Source organism: Sabethes cyaneus, chromosome 1, assembly GCF_943734655.1.
Source record: "Sabethes cyaneus chromosome 1, idSabCyanKW18_F2, whole genome shotgun sequence".
Lineage (NCBI taxonomy): Eukaryota > Metazoa > Arthropoda > Insecta > Diptera > Culicidae > Sabethes > Sabethes cyaneus.
In genome coordinates this window covers 110274756-110299722 of record NC_071353.1, presented here as the reverse complement: position 1 = coordinate 110299722, position 24967 = coordinate 110274756, and the positions used below count along the sequence as shown (strand labels likewise).

General features: G+C 42.0%; 1 protein-coding gene across 1 annotated transcript; it reads right to left on the bottom strand.

The window, feature by feature from the left end:
- Positions 1-4910: 4910 nt before the first annotated feature.
- On the bottom strand, positions 4911-21032 carry LOC128735373 (branched-chain-amino-acid aminotransferase, cytosolic). Its single transcript, XM_053829864.1, has 7 exons — positions 20672-21032; positions 8717-8929; positions 7836-8045; positions 6998-7228; positions 6632-6935; positions 6408-6562; positions 4911-6335 (listed from the first exon to the last, which is right to left on the bottom strand). The coding sequence occupies exons 1-7, from the start codon at positions 20687-20689 to the stop codon at positions 6147-6149; spliced, it is 1320 nt and encodes a 439-aa protein (XP_053685839.1). The 5' UTR covers positions 20690-21032; the 3' UTR covers positions 4911-6146.
- Between the last annotated feature and the right edge of the window lie 3935 nt (positions 21033-24967).

The window sequence follows — 24967 nt, the reverse complement described above, 5'->3', positions numbered from 1 at the left end:
AAGCAGCACCGATTGAATTGACTATTGGACGTTACGATGCTTCTTACAGTCCATTACGTTTATCCCTCTAGGTTATTCAGTTATCATAAACACGTTGACTGCAAAGTCTCACTAACGTACTGCCACAGCACAAGTCATTGGTGACGTGCTCGATTTATTTCCGTTCCTATTTTCTTTCATCCGGCTGGCTTCGGAAGAATGCGAGAAAGCTTTATGAGCCACTAAGGGGGTGTTGTCGTCAATCGTAATCATCATCACTCTCGCCGAGCGAACGCACAGAGCCAACTAACCGAGCATGCCGAAAACCTATGCTTCGGAACAACAACCCCACCGCCCCAGCAGTGGGTGGTTGGTTGTTGGGTGGGGTTTGTCCGCACTTTATTCGCAGTGACTGCCGCAACAATCGGAAGCGTAATTGGTGAGGTGCGGTGCTAGGGTTTCTCGAAGACGGTTTATGCCTGAGCCGGATTTGACGCACGGGACCCGCAGTCTTTCGGTGGGTTCTAAAACGGTGCGGCCTTTGTATTTATGGCCACCGCCACCACCGATGTGATGCGGAGATGCTAAACAGCTGATTCGTGACGAATATTGTTCCAAAGAAAATTACGCAAATTGGGTCGTTCGAGAAGGTCACCATCATCACGCAGCAAATAGCTCACCATGTATTCGCTGCAAATGCCGACGCCAATATTTGATGGAGTAGGTACTTGTTGGTTCAAACAAGTGTTTGTGGTAATCTTCTCAATTGACCGCATTGTAACTATTGCAATACGTAGATTGTAGTTTATTGTTGCAATTTCCGGCTTTTCCAAAGAAAATAGACAAAATGATTTGGTCTTAAATTTCATTAGTTTTTAACGGGTGGCAACTAAAATTTTGGATTTTTTCAAGACCTCTAAGCTCAACAACAAAAGATCAGCGATAAATGCTCCTTTGTTGTTCTTCAGCCGGTGGATGGCTTCTTTAACTTTCCTTATCGATGGAGGTGACACTGCTTCAGTGCTTGCTAGACCAATATGACACTTCCTCCGCTATCATGGTCTTCCGCCTGCACGCCATTCAGGTGTTCATCGTAGTGCCACCTTTCGATCACCGCACGGTCGTCAGTCAAGATACCTCAATCTTTATCTCTGAACATTGCGGCCCACGGCACAAAACCTTTGCGAGATTCGTTTAGTCTCTGATAGAACTTCCGTGTGTCGTGAAAGCAGTACACCTGCTCGAGTTCTACGCACTCCTACTCCTCCTGGTAGCACTTCTTCTCCTGGAAAATTCGGGTTTGCTATCTCCGTTTCTCTTGCTTGTTACTTGTTGCTTGCTGCCTGTTACTTGATGCCTGTTACCTGTGTCGTCAACCGGAGGTAATGGCCTAACAAAAGTGCCAGCTGGCTGCTGCACTTCTGGAAACTTCTTCGGTCCCCGTCGATTAAAGCGATCGATGGCTTGCACAAGAGCAGCCCGCTTTCTCTCTTCTCCATCCATGTCCGCTAACGCTGTCAAAGCTGTTACCGCCAGTCAAGACTAGTTAAAGTCTACCGTTGCTGAAACTGCTGCCGCTGCTCAAAACTGTACCGCTGATGAAGCTGCTGCCTCTGCTTGAACTGCTACCGCTGATGAAACTGCTGCCTCTGCTCGAACTGCTATCGCTGCTGTTGTTGCGTCGTCGTCGAAGTTAGTCACAAGAATGAGCTTCCGTAAGGGGGCAGTCTGGTTATATAGTATCGCTCGGCATATTGACAGTGTTGTCAGAATAGCGCAAAGTTTCGTCGTGAAAATCATTTTTTTCAAATGTTCAATTACAAGGGGAATGTGATACTACTAGAATTAGTTCGATATGTTTATTTATATATTTATTATTATTTTATTATTATTATTATATTTTTTATTATTTTTTTTTTTATTAAAATTGATTCCCAAACTGTCGTTCACTTTTTTTTGTTTACATGTTATTTCTTCTGGTATATTCTACAACCTGTTATCTGTTGCCTGTTGCCTGTTGCCTGTCGCTTGCTGCTTGTTGCTTGTTACTCGTTGCTTGACGCCTGCTGCCTGTGGTTGCATGTTACTTGTTGCCTGCTGCCTGTTGTTGCATGTTGCTTGCTGCTTGTTGCGCGTTGCTTGTTGCCTGTTGCCTGTCGCCGGTTGCCTGTTACCTGTAACGAGCAACAGACTAGAGGCAACATGCAACGAACAACAGGCAACAAGCAGCAGCAACAGACAACAAGCAACAGGAAACAGGCAACAAGCAACAAACAGCAAATAACAGGCAACAGGCGACAAGCAGCACGCGGCAAGCTACCAGCAACAAGCGACAGGCAACAGGCAACAAGCAGCATGCAACAGGCAACAAGCAACAAGCAGCAGGCAACGGGCAACAATCATCAGGCAACGTTGAATCGATGTAATCCATCAGAACTTTTTCCATTGTCTTCAACAGAACCGAAGATCGGTCTGAAGGATTTGAGATTCGTCCTATCTCTCTTACCACCTTTTGGTATGAAGATGACTTTCACTAATCGCCATGTCGATGGAACATAATTCAACCTTAAGCTTGCCCTGAAAACCTTAGTAAGGGTCGGTATTGGGATTGCTTCACCCCTTTAAAGCAACGCTGGAAAAATCCCATCGACGCCTGCAGATTTAAAGGGTTGAAAAGATCTTACAGCATTTTACACTCTGGCTATTGTAAATATTTCGTCAGCAATGTTTAGTGGTAGTGGTCTTCTGTCCTACTAGACTCAGTTAGGATCTCTGCAGAACTTGCTACGCCAATGAATGCTTTCCGAAACTCCACATTCAGTCGAGCCCGGAAAATGAGTTTCCGTCATCAGTCTTAGAGTATCGTTAGGAGTTTTAGTGGACGCCCCATCCTGATACCTAAACTTGCCTAGTTCTATCGTATCAAAGGTTTCATGTAACCTTGCAACTGTTTCGGAATGGATTCGCACGTTCTCATCCAGGTTTTCCTCTTAGATTTTCTAATTTCGTTTTTGTATTCAGTGAGGGCCTTCCTATATTGAGCCCAGTTTGAAGTGCGTTTCGCTAGATTAAACATATTCCCAGTACCATTCCTAAGACGTTCCAACTTGAGAATGACGGTTACCTTCCGTTTACAAAAAAAAATCGAACTTTGAAAATGCGAAGTCACATGTATGTCATTATTTTGAGATAAATATATTTTAGAGTGTACTTGATTTTCGTCAATCTGCATAATATGGTACTCATCCATTAGCCATTTTAATACCAAATCACGTTTTCTTTATATGGAAATACCTTATAGAATACGATTAAAAACAATATTTCGAAACTACCGTTGAATGAATAATATGGCAAGTTGTCAAACAAATTAAGATTCAAATAATTCTCTAAAAGGCTGAATCATTGCTAGCGCTCTGAAGTTTTGGAATATAGTTATTTGATCTGTCTACATTCATACAAAAATAATACATCATGGAAAACTTCAACTCCATTTTGGGTATTTCGTGTCATTTTTTTCCACCGTGCGGGGGCGTGAGAAAAATGACACCGGCGGCGTGCTGGCTCTAAATCACCGGCGGCGGCGGCGGCGTGTGCAAAAGTGCCGGCTGTGGCGGCGCGACGTGGCGTGGCGGCGCACAGGACTAGCATTCAACTGTTCGATTCAACTGCTCGACTCGACTAAGTTGCTCGACTCAACTGCTCGAATTAACTGCTCGAATTAACTGCTCAATTCAACTATTCGAATTGGCTGCTCGACTCAGATGCTTGATTCACTACTCGACCCGATTTCTCGATTCAACTGCTCGACTAGCCTACTCGAATTGACAGTTCAACTCAACTGCTTAATTCGACTATCGACTGCTTGATTCAACTGCTCGACTCAACTGTTAAACTCGACTGCTTGCTTCGAATGCTCGACTCGATTGCTCGTCATGATATCAACGTGCCGCTCATTTGAATCGATTCGCGACAGAAAATAGACGGTTCAGAGCCACTCACACAAGAGATCCATTTTGCCAACCCAAAGATTCAGTACAGTGGAGGTAATGTTTTATACAGTTAAATAAAGCCCAATGCGAGCATAAAAAGCTTCCCTGTTGGCCTCGAGGTATGATGCTGGCCTAATAAGCCAGTGGTCGTATGTACGAATCTCGACTGGGAGAGACTGTTAGAGTCAATAAGATCGTAGCAACTAGCCCTGCAGTTGTCCTGCACTTTAACCGCTGGCCGCGAAGTCTGTCGTATAAAAGCAGAAGGCCAAGTTTCGATAACGGAATGTAGCACCTAGGCATTGCTTTGCTTTGTTTTTTTGCGAGCATAAAAGCTGTTTGTTTCAGTATCATGCTGACTCTTTTATGTACAACATCTTAGAGCTATATTATTGTAATCGTAAGATCTTCGCATGCCGTGGTGCAAATAAATTTAATATAAAGCTCAAAGAACTAATACAAACTGCGGATTGCACTTGGTTAATGAATATAATCGTCGTTTGAGTTTTAATTTTCAGACCAATGTTTTTATTTGTACGTATTTTGTAATGATTTATTATGTATTTTATGTATTTATAAACTGGGTTATATAACATATTTATATGCTGGGTTTTATGCCATTTTGAGGATGCGTTTATGGTGCAACTCAAGATGGTTTTTCCCAGTCATATTTCAATAAGACCATCGGACCATTCGGATGGAATTATTAACCCTTAAATGCGCACGCTGAAAAAATTCATTCAAAAAGAAAACTTACCTATCTAAAGGCGGTAAACATAATTTACTTTGGGGATCTTTTTCACTATGTTATTTTAAAACAACATTGCGCATTTAAGGGTTAAGCAAATAAAAAATCTTTGCCGCGTAGACAAGTTCAGATGTGATTTACCATTAGGACATACAGCATACTATTGCCACAAGACTTACTTAATGAAAACAATGTATTTTTATTTACTTTTTTTAAATTTTGATACTTCGTCGATTTTAGTACAAAAAGGTTTGTTTATCTACAGTTAAACCACAGCAAAGCAGCTTTCGTTCAACTAAACCTACAACTAAAGCACAAAACCGTTGGTTCGACGCTCACACGGTCAGTTTAGGTCCCTACCGGTATCCAAATCCTTAAACTTTAACCAATATATTTACAAATTTGAAATGCACTTTTTCGTTTTGTACGACAAACCAGCCAACCGCCGCAGACGCAGGGTGGTTTAGAAAATTTACAATTTTATTCTAGCAGAAATGACCTAACCGGAAACGATCTTCCATCGGAAAAAAAAGATAAGGCCGAATTGAGGTTTGAGCTTTAAGCTAGCAAAAGAAAGCTCAGCAGCATGTTACGTTCTATTCATTCTATCCTGATACTTTCTCATCTCGCGCTCACGCGCGAGCTTGCATCAAGCAGAAGAGGCGCGCGAATGGTCGTGAAATATTTCGATCGAAATATTTCAATCGCGTGGCTTTCGATGCTGCAGCATAAATAAAAACAGCTCGTTCCTCGCTCGCGCGCCCCGCGTTTCCGTTTGGCGAGAAAAGCAAAAATGTTTCTTTTGGGTTGATTCGAGTATTGCAACATACGATGATACCAATTTCGGTTCCTGAGTTAGTTATTTTTGTTGTTATCACATCCTTTCTTTTGAGAGGCAGTGAGACCATCGTATGTGAGTATGAAATGGAAACTTATGTATTTGTACCTATCCTTCTTGAAAGATCTGTATTCTAGTAAATGCTGCTAGCACATTCGTAATCTGGATTAAGATCTCTAGGTTTAAGTAGATCTATGGTTTGAAAGAGACCATAAATGACGAATCACAATCGTTAATGTAATAGAAATAAATACATACATATTACGATTTCTAGTTCCTGTCAAGGCACTTTGAGTTCGCTTGGAACGTTTCGTTGATGACCAAGCAATGGCTGGTCTATCTTATGAGCTAATAATGATCATAAACTTTAAATATAGTAATCAAAACAGTTAGAAGAATCCTTCATCGCAGGGTCTTAACTAATATTTACACATGCACTGTCGAAAGAATTCTGTAGACTAATATTGTCTTTTCTAGCTGGCTCGCCAGCTAGTACTAACACCTGTTTTTCACTATAACAACTCATCTCACTTACTCTAAACAAGCATTTTTTCGGAATGCTATATTATAGCGATTACGATAATGCCGAAAATCAGTTTATCGCTACCGCCCACGGATGCTCGATTTTGCCATAGTGAATCCCCGTCAACGTGTCGTACAATCGTCGGTATACTGGAGATTCCTGACTTTCGGTGGGCACATGGATATCCTCACCTTCATAGGCAATCCATTCGATTGGGCTGATGACGGTAGCTGTTCCAGCTCCGAACAGTTCCAACAACTGTGTAGAAATTTAAAAAAAAACGCACGATTAACGCACAAGTGTTTGTGAACAGAAGTAAACTTTACTTACCCGTCCCTTCTGCGCCAACTGACGAACCTGGGGCATTGTGAACTTTTCTTCCTTAACCTCAAACTCTCCCCACTCGCGGCACAATCTCAGTACGGAATCGCGGGTAATTCCCGGCAGAATCAGGCCATCCAAAGGAGGTGTGACCAAACATTTTTCTGTAAACGTAAAATAAAACCTTGAATTACGTCTAGTTCGACCATGTTATGCGACGATTTCAAACAAACCTCCATTGTCGTTGATATAAACCATAAAAATGTTCATGACTCCAACTTCCGTTAGCTGGTGATCATCTCCGTACAGCCATAGCACTTGATGGCAACCATTTTTGAGTGCCTCTTTCTGAACGTGAATCGTAGGACCATAATTGGACCCGACCTTACGGTCACCAACTCCACCTGGCCAGGCTCGTGCATAGTTTGGATTGGCGTACAACTTCAATCCACCGCTTCCGGGTTTGAAGTAGCTTCCGACTGGTGACAGGATCGTATAAAGTAAAGCGGATTCCGACGAAGCAACTCCGAGTGTTGGCTGTTAAACCAAAACAGTTTAATTATCATCACAGCACAGATATTCGCATTGAATAAACTTACTTCAATTCCAATTAAAGTCGGACGTAGATACAGACTGGCATTCTGTGTGTGCGGTACCCATTCGGAATCAATCTCAATCAGCCGGCACATAGCTTTGATGAGTTCTTCTCCGTCGAAGGTGGGCAGGCCGGAGCGATGTGCTGTCACGTTCATGCGCGCCATATTCATATCAGGACGGTACATTCGAATTCGGCCATCCACGCCGCGGTATGCCTTCATGCCTTCGAAGAGCTGTTTGAAGAAAGAAAAAAAAATAAAACATTAAACTTCTAACGAAGACGGAATGCAACAACGGTAAGAACAAGGAAGCTGACAGTAACAGGCGATAACCTTCATGCGGAGTGGAGGCTCGTACGATTGGAAACCAAACCACCAGCGGCTGCAACTTGAACCAGTTTCGTTATATCAGTTACGTGTCCGATAAGCTTTGACTTTGCCGGAGAAAATTCAACCAACAACAGCTGATTCAGAGTGTCAGTCAGCCGGAGCACTGATAATTTTTGCATGAATAGCACTATTGACCTCTAGCACCTTTCGCGAACCAAATCACTGTTGGCAACAGTATAGAAAACGGCACAATGATCTTCACAGGTTCAATCAACGTTATCAGCTCAATATCTGGGGCGTGGACGCTAATCAGCCGCCCGACCGACCGGCCGTTGCCAGTAGCTTCAGTCTTTTGTGAAGATGCTAATTGTTATTATTATTGCAAATGAATAACACAAACAGATTAACGACTTATTGTCCTGTTGACAGGGACAATTTGCACGATGGTTTAGCCGCCGGTTAGTGTCGGTTTTGCTAGCTTCGGGTCTGGGGCCTGCGAGCTCGAACTTACCTCAACGGCATAGTGGAAAACCTTAGCGGCCGGGTGCAGGTTCAACGTTTCCAGCGGGGTGATTTCCGGCTTTTGCCAACCCCCGAGCCGCCGATGGTAGGCAATCTTCAGCATGTGATCGGTGAAGTGCTTACCGAAGGACAAATCGTCCGCATCCGGTTTCGGGTGTAGCTGATGCGGTGCGGCCAACCGAACCGTCAGATCGGAATACTGTAAACAGAGAAGAAAGTAAACAAATATTGTTAGGCGTTTTATTGTTGTACCGGGTAAATTATGATTGTTACATCACTCACTGTTTTCGACACTCAAGAAAACAATATGTTGGAAAGTGAGGAAAAGAGATTGATTTTTTCAATTTGAGTTTTAGAATTACATTGATAAAGCTTCGCAACTACTTGCGTTGTTTCTCAAGGCAATCTTCTTGGATCGGTCATTTCCACTATTTCTCGCTCAATTTTTTCTAATATCTTTTTTCCTGCAATCCTCTCTACGAAGCCCCCCAAATTGCCTTTCGTTGTGCGATCTTCGTAGTTATGTTCGACTTCGAGTCGGTCTTTGAAACTAGTACAGATTCCCGAATCGCGAATGCGATAGAAAACAAATAAAAACTAAAACGTGCAATTACAACATTTTCCGCCGATCGTCAAGTTCAGGGTCAAAATACGACGCCACCAAGCACGGTGCAGTTCGAAAACGGACCCATCCCTGTGTGATTGTCTACTGTATTGTACTATAGATCCATTCGCGTGGCTTTTTACTCGCTATGGAGCCGTCAATCGACCCGGATTCGAGTGTGAATTTGCAAATCAGATTCTACCGAGCAGAACTTTGACCCATTTGACGTTCGCGTTCGCGCGTTTGTTTGCCTCAGCGAAACCTACCTTAAACTGTTCGCCCACGTCAGCCGCATGTTCGATCTTCATCGGGAAGGGTGCTGCCAACGGTGCGGTCTGCGATATCCGTGGTGCATCGTACTCATCGATGCGCAACGCCGGTTGCACCTGCTGGGAACTTCCGCTGCACAGTCGAACCTGCGTCTGCAGCAGCTGCTGGATCAGTTTGTGCTGATTCTGGAAGATGTAACGGGCGAATTCCTACGGGAAGAAGATAAAACAAGAACAACAATGGGATTAGTGGGTTTCTTCGCTGGGGTTAAAGACGATAAATATCCGATGTTAAGCTGAAGACTTGACCGGAAATTTTCGTTGGATTGACGTACATTCAAAGACATCACGCGACACCAGTAGATAATGTTCGACTGAGCTTGCACAAGCCGGTCACCTTAGCACAGTGATTTTTCGTAACACATCACGTTCTTATCGGAGTGCGAAACAAAATTAGACAAAAAAAAACACCCAAACAAGCTCTTAATGGTCGGCAATTTTGATAACGTGCTGACGTTGATGCGTCGCGTCTTTGTGCAAAATTTAATCAAGAGACGGACATTGCTGACGATTTGGTTTTTTGGTGCAATGTTATTGGCGCGTTAGTGATAAGAGAAGACGTTGAGCGAATATGCCCACAAAAATATGTTGGGAAAAGTTTTGTGTTGGGTTACCATGCCATAATCACATGATGATGCTCAATCAGTATCGTGGAAAATTATCGCGGGGCCTGTCCCGCGAAACAATTTTAAATGCCGTGCCGCCCTGATAAAATTGGTTGCTATATGAATGAATCTTCAGCAGAGGTGATTTCGGTTTATAAACTAAATTGGGTAAACAGTTCAATCAAGTTGAGTCTCGCGTAAAGCACGCCTTTTTCATACATCGCCTGTCAGTATTCAACAGCACAGATAGGATTTGATTGCAACTACATTCTAGCGGCTTGAAAATCTTCTGTATGCATCAATCTAAGAGTGACATACAAAACATCTTGACCGAATTAGATAATTTCTCGCATTTGCCGGTGGCATTGACCTGGTGCATCCGTAAACATCACTCAATTGAAAGCACAATTGCTTTAGACCGACTATCCATCCTCTCGTAGATCTACTTTTTAGCAAAGCTCAATGAGAATGAGTGAACGCTCCTAGTATCCTTACTGTCTTCTAAATTAACGCGACCTCCAAAAGGAGGTTTGCCATTTTTTCGCTCTACTGAGATGCAAATTTTTATTGATAGCATGACACGCGTGTCCGATGGTCTAAATTGTTTTATTGACAAACAACAGTGCGCTTCGAATAGCGATGCGGAATGTTCCACTGCTTTCGCAGAAGCAGTATTTTTAGCAGTGCGTTCAGCTGAAGCATCTACATTCGAGGAGCAAATGTTTTAATTTTAATTATGCACCATTTTGGTACCAAAAAAAACAAATACTATGATTCAGCACAACCGCACTTCCGACAACAATCAAGAAGGGAGATAAGGACTATTAAATTGACCTTCACGTCAGAGGCGTTATAATCTTAACACGTGAATACCGCAAGCTACCGTATCTCGCGACTCGATTGTGTTTAACTGCAAGATTATAAGAGCAACACCAAACACTAAAGAAACAAACATCAGTGGGAAAAGTTCTACTGGAAAATTTCCAATATTAAAGGTAAAGCCGAACCTTCTAGTGCTGTGGATCAGAAGGCAAAATGCGTACCTATAATCCAAGTTGCGATCGGATGTCCGATGCATAATATTCGCAATTCAAAATCTTGCGGAAAAATAAAGCTAGTGAAACCTGTCTAAGTCGATCCAACGTATCCAAGCCCAAACACATTGACAACGGTCCTGAACTTTGGCCGTGCGGCTGGAGAATCCTGTTCCACATTGCAGTTCAGGATTTTGTTGCGAGTAGCCGTTAGCTGATCCGCAGATAGTATAGTGGATGGATACAAAACCCCTTTTTTGCACTGTAGGTCGTTTGATACTTGAATCTTTTGCACTGGTGTTTGGCGACAGTTTCCGTCGACCGTTGCCGCTTGCTCGGCAAGAAAGTTTGCGATTACTGGTCGACAGAACGAAGGAACAGCTTCCTGCGTGTATTCCTTACTGAGATACAGCCTGTATCGCCTATTTTGTGCTCTGGAGAGCAGCTTGAGCGCAATACGAGACGACGTTGATGACGTCTGACCGCGTCGCTTTTTGGTGAACTCGAGATCAGCGAAGATACTGAAGGTCCTACGTATAGCAAGTCGCTATTGAAGTTGAAGACTTCGTCCAATTCGTCCTGCTTCCTCTGTTCTCAGCAATTTCACGTTCATTCAAATATATCTCTACAGAGATCCGTCATTTGCAGGCGGAGAGTTAACAGCATTCGCATAAGTAGCTCCTTCCCCGTCCGCATGATACCCTAGTTTCCATGACGTCGACGTCAAATCTTTTCTCCGGAGGAATATAAACAGCGCCAATTGACTAGCCGTTATCTGCTGCCATAATTTGTAGCCAAACGGTATCGAACGTGACCGGAAATTTAGCTTGATACGAACGATGACATAACTGCAGCGAATACCAACTCCACGCTTATGACTACAGTACCACTCCGCTAATCCAACAAATTCATGGCCAGATTATTGAATTTAAACACGCTAATGCGACAGTCGAGCTAATGTCAGTATGGTTTTAAAAGTTTGATCTTGTTTACATCCATATGTAAACAATTCCGGAAATTTGTTCCGGAGAAAATGTGTTGTAAATCTGCAGTAAATTTGTTTTACTGCGTAATTTGTAGCTTGAATACGACCACTGCCCAAACGTTGACAGTAAAGTTATCATCGGGCGCACACCAGCTGACCAACGAAACAAGCCTGAGATATTCGACTTTGCTGCCTCGAAGAACACGGCCGTAGGCAGTTTCTCCTTCCAGCATTATACATCAATATAGCAAATACACCCGGTTGGTTACCAAGCCAGACAGAAGCACAGCTCGATCACGTTTTGAATGATTGTCGGCATTTTTCAGACGCTGAAGACATCAGACGCTATCCAGACGTTAGCGCTGACTCAGCCCACTACTTTATGATGGTTAAGATGCGCCCAAAACTCTCCGTAGTGGACAGCATTCGGTACCGAGGCTGAGGTTTAGGCTCATTCGATTAAAGCTGCGTAGCCGTAAGACGGCAAGCTGGACGAAACCCTCCACGAGGACTGTTGGTACACCTTCGAAACAACCTTCAATAGCGCAGCAGAGAACACCAACGGATACGTGCAACGGAATCAGCGGAACTTACTTACTTATGAGGGTAGGTCTGCCGGTCTAGCAGAACAAAGGGATGAGATCAGAGATCTCTACTGCTAACGGTTAACCGCCATGGATTTTACTTGTCATCAGTCCGGATGTCGTTGGCTAAGGTGCGTCGCCATGAGTCTCTGGGTCTGCCTATTCTACGCTGCCCTTGCGAATTCCGGTCGAGTGCTTCTCTGCAGATCTCGTTCGCTCCTTTCCTCAAGGTGTGTCCGATCCACTTCCACCTACGTTCACGTTTTTCTATTGCTATCGGCCGTTGATGACATCGGCAATGGAGTTCCTCATTGGATATCCAGTTGTCCGGCCACCATTCACAAATGATATGTCGCAAACACCGATTAATCAACACCTGCAGTTTTTGCGTTGTCTTCGCTGAGACGCACCAGTGGATGGTAAACGAGGAAAGCCGGTATCGTTAGAACGTGAAAAGGCACTCACAAAAGAAGATGTAGCGAACCCAACTCTTCCGGGAGAAAAGCACTTCCTGGAGGAGTACACTCTGGTCAGCCATGAGGATGAATGCAAATCGTTGATTGGAAGGCATAGCTCACCCCAGTTGACCAACGAAATGGACCTAAGACAGTCGACTTTGCTGCCTCCAAGCACGTGGTCGTACGTAGTACCCTGTGCAGTGCCGGTAATTAGAACGTGGAAAGACTCAGACAAAATAAGATACAGCAAACACAAATCTTCCGGGAGAAAGAGTACGAGTATGTGCCTGGAAGAGCACGAGTATGCGGAGTTGGAGAACACCAAAGTTCTACCAAAAGCACATCCCGCGAAGGCTTCGTGTCGCGAGCTGATATGCGCGGGTATAAGAATGGTAGTATTTTACAGGACGATCGTGAAGTGGCCGAGAGCAGGAAGCAGCACTTCGATGAACACCTCAATGGTGCCCAGGCGGATAAGCATAGCGACGAGAAAAGCAATTTCAACGACACGACACGCGTGGAAGAAGTGCTAATCCCAACAATAGACAGAATTAAGCAGCAAAAGAACAATAAATCGGCTAAGAAGGATGACATCAGAACGAAGCTTATTCACAGGGAACCAAAATAGCTAGTCACAAATCTGCACCGGCTGATTGTTAGAATTTGGAATACAGAACAGTCACTGGAGGAGCGAAAGGATACAGTTATCTGGCCGATCTACAAAAAAAGGCGACAAGTTGGATGGTACGAACAATTGTTCTTAATGCCGCCTACAAAGTGATTTGCCAAATCTTCTTCCGTCGACACTCCCCAATTGCGAACAGATTTGTGTGAAGTCATCAGGCCAACTTCATTGAAGGACGGTCAGCCACGGACCAAGTCTTCAAGCAGCGGTAGATCCTCCATGAAAGCTGTGAATACAGGTATCCCCAGGCCCTCTGCCTCTTCTGTTCATCGTTTTTTAGAGCTGCATATGCTATGAGAGATCATGGACGAGAACAGCTATTTCGGGAAGTTGACCCGACTGACTTAAGATGGTTCGCAGTGCAGTGTGAGGATTTCTAGTGAATATTCGAGTTCATTTGAGTCCCACAAGGAGCTGCGTCTAGATGATGGTCCCTCAAGCTGCTATTCAACATAGCTTTACAGTGTGTAACTGAAGGGATATCTTCAACAGGTCTTGTCAATCCGTCTGCTTTGCCGATAACATGGACTTTGAACGTATTAGTCATGCTAATAAAAATTTAGCGCTAGCTAATTTATGTGCGAACTTATGTGACGGTTCGTCAAACTCAAAGAAGCTTTCAACTACGGAGAAAGTTCAAATACAAAGTACAAATTGGTACATTGCATCCGAAAGTTGTTCGATGGAAACTCGGCTGCAGTATTCCGGTTGATTGTAAGAAGCATTGCGACTCACGAAAGCTCAAAACAGATAGAATTGTCGGTAAATCGATCTCATTATTTAGGACCTTTGCTACACATACAGCTGAACCCTCCTACACCGCTCCAGGGTTTGAAGATCTTGAACAATCGGGAGATGATGGTAGACTTGCTGGATCAATCCAAGGTAAGTCTCGTAATACAAGCCGGACAAAACGTATTTTCACCCGTTCCTCGTCATATAGACCGATCTGTCTGCTCGATACTGCCGGCAAGGTACTGGAGAGGGTTATCCTTAACCGACTCGTACAGTACACGGAGGGTACAAACGGTCTGTCAAGGAACCAATTCGGCTTCCGAAAAGGCAAATCTACGGTGAATGCCATCTTGTCTGTCACTAAGACAGCCGAGGTAGCAATCCAGCCCAAGAGGACAGGTATCCGTTATTGCACAGTTGTCACGCTCGACGTGAGAAATGCGTTTAATAGCGCTAGCTGGAACTCCATAGCCAACCCGCTTCGGAACGTCCAAGTGCCGGTGTCACTGTACAGAATTCTGGAAAATTATTTCCAGAATCGTGTGCTATGCTACAACACGCAGGAGGGTCAGAAATGCGTTTCAATCACCTCAGGGGTTCCGCAAGGTTCCATACTGGGCCCGGTGTTGTGGAACGTCATGTATGACGAGGTGTTGAAGCTAAAGTTCCAGGTAGGGGTGGTGATTGCCGGCTTTGCGGACGATATCACCTTGGAAGTCTACGGTGAATCTATCAGAGAGGTTGAGTTGACGGCTGCCTACTCTATAAGCATTGTTGAAGATTGGATGCGATCCAGGAAACCTAGCGACGGGACCTAGCGCATCATAAAACGGAGGTTATCGTGGTGAACAACCGCAAGTCGGTACAGCAAGCAAATATCAGCGTCGGGGAGTGCACTATTTCGTCAACGCGGTCCCTAAAACTTCTGGGAGTCATGGTCGACGACAAGCTCAAGTTCGGGAGCCACGTCGACTATGCCTGCAAGAAGGCTTCCATAGCTATTTCGGCATTGTCTCGTATGATGTCTAATAGCTCTGCGGTATATGGCAGCAAGCAAAGGCTCTTAGCCAACGTGGTCCAGTCCATACTCATGTATGGCGTGCCGGTGTGGTCATCGGCGTTAGGTACCAAAAGCCAAGCTGGAAAGCACCTATCGTCTCTTATGCTTAAGAGTGGCGAGTGCGTATCGTACAGTTTCACATGACGCAATCTGCGTCTTAGCGGGTATGATGCCTATTGGTATCATCATCAGCGAGGACGTAGAGTGCTTCAACCAACGTAGAACTAGAGGCATACGGAGTACAACAAGATCGGTCTCGATGGTCACATGGCAGCGGGCATGGTCTAATTCCACAAAAGGCCGGTGGACACATTGACTTATCCCGGAACTATCCGGGTGAGTCAACAGGTGCCACGGCGAAGTTAACTTCCACCTGACACAAATTCTGTCAAGGCATGGTTGTTTTAGACAGTATCTGCACAAATTTGGGCATGCGGAGTCCCCCGCGTGTCCCGAATGCGTGGACGTTGAGGAAACTGCATAACATGCTGCATATGCCCTCGTTTCGCGGGCGTGAGAAGCAACATGATGGCAGTGAGCGGACAGGACACTACTCCGGATAACTTAGTCCAAAGGGTGTGTTCTAGCTCGGACGTCTGGGAAGCGGTCAATGCGGCTGCTACCCAGATCGTACTTGAGCTACAAAACCGCTGGAAAGCCGATCAACGGAGAATAAACAGCCTAACTACCATAGTGCAGTAGTTATCTAACAGTGTGCATTACGCACAATAGCCCCTCCCTGAAGTAATACCGATAAGGTGATACCAGGGGGATTGAGGCTGGAGACTCGAGTAGGGTTTTAGTGAGTGTGGATCCTCACGCCCCAGTAGAGGGTCGAGATACCAAACCACACTCCCTGAGTTGTCTACTTTGATGTCTGATAGCAGATTTTCCTACTCCTTAAAAAAAAGAAAAAAAAATACGCAGGTTCTATACCAACTGATAAGGACGCCAAACTATGCACGCATTTTCGATCAGTGAACGTGTGGGAGAAATATTGCACCTTCAAACAATAAGGATAACTAAAATCACGAGCAATCTTAGCGATGAAGCCAAGCTGTAGAGAATTCGGATTGGATTTGGATTGGATTTGGATTGGATTTGGATTGGATTTGGATTGGATTTGGATTGGATTTGGATTTGATTTGGATTGGATTTGGATTGGATTTGGATTGGATTTGGATTGAATTGGATTGGATTTGGCTTGGATTTGGATTGGATTTGGATTGGATTTGGATTGGATTTGGATTGGATTTGGATTGGATTTGGATTGGATTTGGATTGGATTTGGATTGGATTTGGATTGGATTTGGATTGGATTTGGATTGGATTTGGATTGGATTTGGATTGGATTTGGATTGGATTTGGATTGTAGTTGGATTGGATTTCGATTGGATTTGATTTGGATTGGAGTTGGATTGGATTTGAATTAGATTTGTATGGAATTTGGATTGGATTTTGATGGAATTTGGATTGAATTCGAGTTAGGTTTAAATTACACTGAATTTGGATGAGATTTGGATTGGATTTGCGTTATATTGGGATTGAATTGGATTTGGATTGGATCGTTCTTGTTCATTTAACTTTTGGGTAAACAGAAAATAATAATTAATCTTGGTTATCATTCATAACACTAATTCCCTCTCGTCAATTGCTTCGAAAATAGTAAAAGCACCATTTATTATAATAGATTATTTTGAAATATGATTGCTTCTCTTCTAACTAACATGTGGGATACCAGCTGAAAACTATGCTGGTTAAAAGATTATCAATTATTATCGTTCTCTATGCCTTGTAAATTTACTTGGCACCCAGCTTTTCACTTATTTTTATATTTAACTTGATATCACAACTGAAGGTATGCAAAAAATTCAATCGCAAGTCTTTAAATGCAGTTCATCACTCTCAAAATTTCAGCACTCTACCACGCTGTTGTACAAGACTTCAGTTTTGAATAAATTCCTAAATTCTTTCAGGACATCAAGTTTATCAAGGTTTAATGTCCAAATGATAAAATCGATCGAAGAAAAGAGATAATTTGACACTTTTACAAAATTGTTTCCTTTCAAAACATCAACATTGGTCAAGGCTTTATTGAAATAAATAATTCGTGACCTGCGGGAACGAAAAGAATTTGTCACTATTTTCTAAAAACGAATTTGCAGGCGTACAAAATTGTCGTACTGGGCCTGGGAAGTAAACGCGTGCTCATTTCAATTGTTACTTAATGCATAGGATAATTTTTGATCGAATGTTGCAAATATCTCCAAAATCCATTAATAAATGGAGTTATAAGCGTGCAAAACGTAACCATTTTCTTTACGTGTTCATTTCTCGTACTTCTGAAGTGCACCCCAATATAGTAAACAAAAACGTAGTTCTACATTAAAAACGACTTCTGCCTATTTACCGAAAGCACACAACTCCTTCATTGCTTTGACCGGGTCTAGCATCTACTCACTAACCAAGCAACAATGTGAGTTTTATTGCACTCTTATGCTGGTCTTCAAGACCAATTTTGGTCTTAAATGCCATAATAAAAGTGCAATAAAACCCAGATTGTTACTTGGGATAGGTATGCTGCTGCGACTTTGACACTGCTCAAAATTGAAAGTTTATGGTGTTAAAAAATATTAAAACCCACCAAACCATCCCGAACTGCGGCCCATCGAATCATCGAATGGGTTATTATCAAAAGGCATCTCAAGAAAGCTGGTAGAGAAGCTAATTCCAATGAAAGTTTCAACAAAATGTGGTCCGTAGCGTTGCGAATAATTTTTGTGAACTTTGTTCAAAACCGCATGAAGGGCATCGTCAGAAAAGTTGAAACATTCTTCAGACATAAGCAGTAAATCAAATGGGGACATACCAAAATCGAAATTCAACTGTAGTATGATAGTAGGGACTCTCATAGTGTCAATTTCGTTGTAAAGGCCGGACTCGATTATCCGGGGATTCGATTAACCGGGGATTCGATTATCCGGGGATTCGATTATCTGGGTTTTTAGACTCGATTATCCGGGTGAAAAAAAAATTTTTTTTTTCGCTGATTTATTTTAAACCCAAATGTTATAGTTTTCATGCTACATGATGATTACAACTAAACAAGCATTGATTCACCTCCCTAAAGCTACAAAATTCCTTTCTTATATCCCTTTTATCGGCGAACAAAACAAAAATAAATCCTGCGATAATGAAATCAATTTTTTTACTTAAAAATCATTATCACCAACATCATTATCATAATCACCATCATCATTGTAATCATCAGTAAAAAAATTGCAAAAAAAAAGAATTTTATGACTTTAGGGGGGATTGATCAATAATAAAAAACATTTATAATACCTAAATATTGAAAAATATAACATACAAAAAATAATATTGTACCAAAAAAAATCATCAGTGGAAAAATTCGTAAAAAAGGATTTTTCTGACTTTTGGGAAGATAGATCAATAATAAATAAAACATTTCTGATACCTAAAAGTCAAAAAACTTGGCATACCAAAAAAAATTTGTACCAAAAATGATGATTCGATTATCCGGGTGATTCGATTATCCGGGCTGAAAATAAAAATGAGCACCCGGATAATCTAGTCCGGGCTGTAATATTAATTCGTTAAGGTTTAATAACCTGTTTTACACATCCATCCGCGCGTCATACTACCGAACGGTAATAGTATGTAAATAAGTTGGAATATATTTTCCTGCCACATTACATATCGATTGCAAGAGAACTCCGTAAAACCAGGAAATACTACAGGCGGAACAAATTTCCTGCTGATCTTGGTACTAGCTATCGCATTGCTGCTAGAATCGTTGAATCGTGTTTGAACAACGCAAATAAACTAGTGATAAATTATTGATCGAAAGCAAAACTGCCCATAAATGGAAGACAGTCACATATGCAAAAACGTGCAGCGGCGAAAAACGCATTTGAAACCGCCACATTTTGTCTTAAATATTGAGTAAATTTTGGAAACAAATCGTCCAAATCATCATAATATTGCTTGAATGTACATTATAGAATACTTTTACAAGCAATTTGTTCACAAGTGACCTACAATTTGTTCTAAAACTTATAAAAACTACCGAAGTTACTGATATGCGTTTATTTGTGCTTGAATAAGCAAGAATAAACGCATAACAGTCACACTCACAGCATGTCTTGATCCTTGCGTTGCCGGTGAGCCGGTGACTGCCGGTGGAGTATTTTCAAGACCACGTGTCGTTGTTGTTTTGATAATTCGCGTGCACGTTTAATTCAACTGTTTCAAATGTCTGTACTGAACTATTTGAAATTTTACGGGAATAAGGATAACTCTGAAGATAACCTTCCAGTTCCTAACATTTTCTGCTTTTATTTGTAATTTGTTATCGTGGGGTCGCATAAGGGGTTTTGTTACACTCAGAAACTGGTCGCTTTCCTGCCAGGAACACTCCCAGAAAGTGTCCGAGTGTGACAAATGTGATCCTGGACATATTATATGACGACAAATGAACTATTCTGAGCTAGTTTTGCACTTTCGCGTACTTAGAGATGTCACATGTTGTATTTTAGTTCTATTCAGAAACTGATCCCTGTAGGGGTATCCGGAGCATTTCCGGATATGTGGTTAGATATGGCCAATGACGCCTTGAACACTTTATACAACTACCAATGGTCTAGTTTTGCGAATTCGAGTACTTAGAGGTGTCGTATAATGGAATTATTGTGATTCAAGGTGGTTCAAGTTCCATATATTCCGGAACTTGTTCCGACTATAGCTTCGGAACCGTGTATCCACTCCAAATTTTCTTCAATAGTATTCTTGTAGGTCATAAAATCTTTCGTTTGGTAGTTGTTGCAGTCAAATCGGTTCAGGAATTTCCAAAATCAAATGCTTATTCATATATATTCACACTGTGACTGTTATGCGTTTATTTGTAATATGGGACTGACATAGTTTGATATTTTTTTCAACATTTTGGGAACAAACATAGCTTTTTGGTTGAAATATTGAAAGAATAGGTAATTTAAAGATGATTCCCAGATTTATCTCAAAAATGATGAAAAGTCATATGGGACTGTTATGCGTTTACGGGCAGAAAACTTCTAACAGTTTTTACAAAAGCGCCACCGTTAATGAAAGTGCTATTTGCCTCGATACCTGCCTACCTACCTTCGCACTTGTTTCTTGGATTATAACAAAGAAGTGCGCCGAAGGCACTAAAATAATTTAACTAATGTTGAAAAAAACTTTTATGAGCGATTCCGCAATCAGCAAATCTCTCCACGTTAGGATTCAGGAGATTGTAAACAGTGTGCATTCTTTCATCATCCGCTTTACGGTGCACCTTCACTTCGAGCTAAAACCGGCGCTAAACCACGTGGATCGCACACAGTGCTTGTTCTAGACTGGAGGTCAGTGCCGCAAAAATTCAGATCACCAACACCAGCACAGCGAGTGACACTACGTATTGTGGCAGTTTACGCTAGACCGAACACCAAAGTTTCGTTCGGTCAGGCCAACGCGCTTACGAAGTGCTTTTCCAACACGATTCTTAGTTGTTCTTGTTAGCCAACAGACCGACGACACGAATGTGTCTTTGAACGTTTAATTTTGTGAATATGCAAACAGAAGCGTGCTACAGAGGTACGTGTTGTTCCGAACCGAATCGAACCAGTTACTTTATTTCCAGCTTGACAGCACAAAAAAAATAACAAACCTATGTATAACTCAAGTATAGCAAAAAATAGCAGCTCACCTTGCTTCTCAAAACCATTTTTGCAATCTTTCCTTTCAATAACTAATACAAAGTTGAAATAATTGTTCGTGCTTATTCTGCGTCTTTTATTTTTTGGCTGAACCAACTTCCTTAGGTTCTACAGGCTGATAACTATGCTGTGTAAGAAATCAGTTTTAAATCACACTTCACTGTATGAGTTTCTGTATCTTCGTATTCCAGGTTTTTTTTTCACTTCAAAACTCCACACCTGAGAGTCCTTGTTTGTTCTTTTCTTTCTTTTAACTTACAATACACTTTCGGCTTGGGCACTTTTTTCCTTTCTCACTTGGATTTACTACGATCCACCAAACACTTTCAGCTAAAGGCCAAACAACTTACTTCTTATTCAAGAACCAAATTAACACTGAATTGGATGCGACGATCGCACTCGCAATTATAACATGTGCCAAACACCCGAGCGAAACCGAACCGTGATAAGCGAGACGGACAAACAGCCGAAGAAGGTACGAGTACATAAGCTTAACGTTTCGGCTTAAGCCATGTATCCCGAGTGTATGTGTTAGTGCTTCGTTCGCTTCGCTCCAAAGCCGAAGTGCCGCAACAAGCCGGGTATGCCGAATTGCCGAAGAACCGAATCGGGGTTCTGACAAGCAGCATCAGCGTGGCGGGCCTGGCCTGGCACTGGCAGCGCTCATGTCAGTCATTGCTGATTGACGAAAAATATTGTCTGTGACTGCGACGGACGAAAGGAAACTGCGTTTTTTTCGGTACTCTGATATCAGTGGTTCTAGAATGAACTGGAAAAAGCAAGATCGATTCGGATATTGACTTCTGTGAGCCGACGTCTGAGAATACTGAGTTTGATAGAAAATATTGAACAGATAAAATAGAATAAACTAGTGAGCCGTCCCGAGTAGGGGCAGCAATGTAGTCTGTACAGTCAACTTTCGTTCGTTGGGCTATCTTTAACTGGGCTACGTTTTAATCGGGCTCCCGTTAATTGGGCTATAGCCCATCTAAAACGAAGTCAAACGTCATTTCTGACAGCGTATTTTTTCTTCCGAGGGGCTCTTGAATATAGTTCATTTAAGTGTGGAAAATAATTTATATAGAAAATATTAAAATTAATTGAATGGAACACAATTGCATCATATCGTTTCTGATCCCTTATGAACTTGACCCTCCTATTTTTAGCATCACGGTGAAACAGTTGAAAATGCCAATATATATTAACATTGTAGCATGAAATTCAGCTATTTACTTGTTAAACAATCTAGAACTAAATTTCAACAATGAAAAGACTGGGTTCCACTTTGATTCTGTATTTAATATAAGTGTATATTTTTATAAAACTTTCTGCGACGATTCGACAAAAACAATTAATACATATATCCCTCGGTTTTGACATCTCAGCCCAATTAACGAAAGTCTTTCACTAAACGGGCTAAGAGTTTAGTGCAATTAGCGAAAGTTGACTGTACTTACAATATGCTTTTTTCGTAGCAAGTTTTGTTATATATAAAAGTAATAAATCACATCATTTTTGTGGGCCAATAATATTATTTACAATTACCACTCCAGAGAGACGCTCCAAAAACAGTTCTCAAAACTCTTGATTGCTCTTGCCATAATTTATCCCCTAGTGTAGCGTACACTAGCAGTATAATAGTACCTATTTTTGGAAGGATGAAACTGGAGAAACGGTTGAGACAAAAACTAGAAATGAATATGTTCACTAACCGGTTTATTTCGAAGGCAAAGAGCGAAAGTCACCATCGCCAGATATTTTCCTGTGAAAAAAAAACTGTATAAACTACAGTAAACACCCTAGAATGACACCTCGTTCAGATTAAGTGAGTTCTTTTTTAACTTTTTGAATATTTGGTAACTCTATTCAATTTCCCATATGTGCAAGTTGTGCACCCTATTCATTTATTCTATTGATTTGACGAAAGCACACGGTATGAAAACATACAAAATATGCGCGACTACTCAACGTGCAAACAGTAGACAATTTGGACGATCACTTGGCAATTCGAAGTAAAACGATCTGGGTGCAGAAGAAAAGTAAATTGTAGGGTGATTTATGTATTTTGGACAGGCATTACGTGTACTCTATTTTGGACATTTACAACAAAATCAAATGCAAATGTCCAAAATAGAGTACGCGTAACGCCTGTCCAAAATACATAAATCATCCTACACGAGCTATATTGCCAAAGTAGCTGGGCAAGAGGAAACTAATTAGTTAGAAGGGAAGCCGTGCATGTACACTGCTCCGTAGACCTGTCGAGACGTGTACCAATACAGAGATGTCGACCGTCATGATTTCCGTCTTCTCAGGGCCACCCTCGCATGGTTTCTTATCAAGCTCAGCATTGGTCCGGCAGTCCGCTCCATTGGAATCTCGACTAGGCGATGCTGCTAGATAGAGTCAGTAGAATTGTTGCACTAGCCCCATAACTCATACTCTAATACCCGGATGTGAAGTTTGTCGATAAAGAAGGGTCAACTCTTATAAAGGACGTTTAAGTACCAGGTATTTCCTTTTTTGCCTCTCCTCTTTCACTGCGTCTATCCAGATGTCCATAATCTGTGCTATTCTGTTGAGACCAGCATTCCAAATACTCTCCTTTACACATTTCGTTTACTACATTATCCACAGCCAAAGGTGCCATCTCGCTTTGCACCGTTGCAAATCTTTGGCATTAGAAGACAACGAGCTCCGCTGTTTCTCTGCATTCTACCTCTCCGCATTCTGGTCAGGCAGGTGTCGCTGCATGTCCGAACCGGTGCAAGAATTGTTTGAAACAACCGTACCCGGCCAGAAACTGCGACAACTGAAAGCTCACTTGCCCATGATGCGTATCCTACCAGGTCGACAGAACCGGTATGAGCTTATACGTCCATCTACCGTTCCGGATCCTGGCCCAATCCTGCTGCCATCATAAGAGTGTAATAAAACCCAAATTGTTACTTGGGACGGCATCCCATGATACGGTTCTGTACGCACTGACTACTGTCACGTCCACAAGCCATGGAAGGTACATACTATTTAGCCTCTTAAGATTACGCATGGTCCACAGCGCCGCGACCCAGACTAAGGCTCCATATCGTAGTACCGACGATGATGCACCGGCCAGTAGCCGTCATTTACTGCTATTAGGCCCGTACCTATTCGGCATAATTCTTACTAACACGTTGATAGTCTTCGCTGCCTTCTCGCAATCATAACCGTTAAAGTTAAGCCTGCCATCAATCGTTACTCCAAGATGCTTAAAGCATACGCGTTGAGGCAATTACGTGCTCTCCGACAAGGATTTTTGCCCACTTGACGGCTTTCCAATTACAATTTTTATTGATTTTTATTTTCAGCCCGGATAATCGAATCATCATTTTTGGTACAAAAAATTTTTAGGCATGTCAAGTTTTTTGACTTTTAGGTATCAGAAATGTTTTATTTATTATTGATCTATCTTCCCAAAAGTCAGAAAATTCCTTTCTTACGATTTTATCCATTGATAATTTTTTTTGGTACCATATTATTTTTTGTCTGTTATGTTTTCCAATATTTAGGTATTATAAACGTTTTTTTATTATTGATCAATCTCCCCTAAAGTCATAAAATTCCGTTTTTGCTTTAAAATTTTTTATATTGATGATTACGATGATGATGATGACGGTAATGGTGATGATGATGATGGTTTTTAAGAAAAAAATTGATTCCATCATCGCAGGATTTAGTTTTGTTTTGTTCGCCGATAAAAGGAATATAAGAAAGGAATCTTGTAGCTTTAGGGAGGTGTATCAATACTTGTCAAGTTGGAATCATCATGTAGCATGAAAACTATAACATTAAGGTTTAAAATAAATCATTGAAAAAAATAATTTTTTTTTCACCCGGATAATCGAGTCTAAAAACCCGGATAATCGAATCCCCGGATAATCGAGTCCGGCCTGTAACCCCACCGAATTCTGCACAAATATTCAGGGACATGCACTCTGTGCAGCGACTTGGCGATGGCCTCCTAACTGATACTGTTAAAAGCGTTACGTTAAGTCGCCATTGTAGCGGCGCAAAAACGATCTCCTCTTCGCTTCTATTTAGCCGACATCTCGGTTCGCTCGATTACTATCCGAATGGCATCTACAGTGGATTTCTAACTAACTAAAACTAACAGGTTTATTGCGGTTTGACAAGCAACCGCGATAAGATCAATTTTGATTGGTGCACCATTTTGTATTGCTATGCCACAGGTTTATAAGAGACGAGATGCAGCCAACCAGTTTTAACGTGGTAAGATAACCAACCAC

What these genes read in the sequence shown, in the direction of transcription:
- LOC128735373 (XM_053829864.1), bottom strand. An exon ending in TTTTCCACTATGCCGTTGAG is followed by an intron (nt 7,229 to 7,835) that starts GTAAGTTCGAGC and finishes TTCTTCAAACAG; the next exon opens with CTCTTCGAAGGCATGAAGGC. An exon ending in AGTTGGCGCAGAAGGGACGG is followed by an intron (nt 6,336 to 6,407) that starts GTAAGTAAAGTT and finishes ATTTCTACACAG; the next exon opens with TTGTTGGAACTGTTCGGAGC.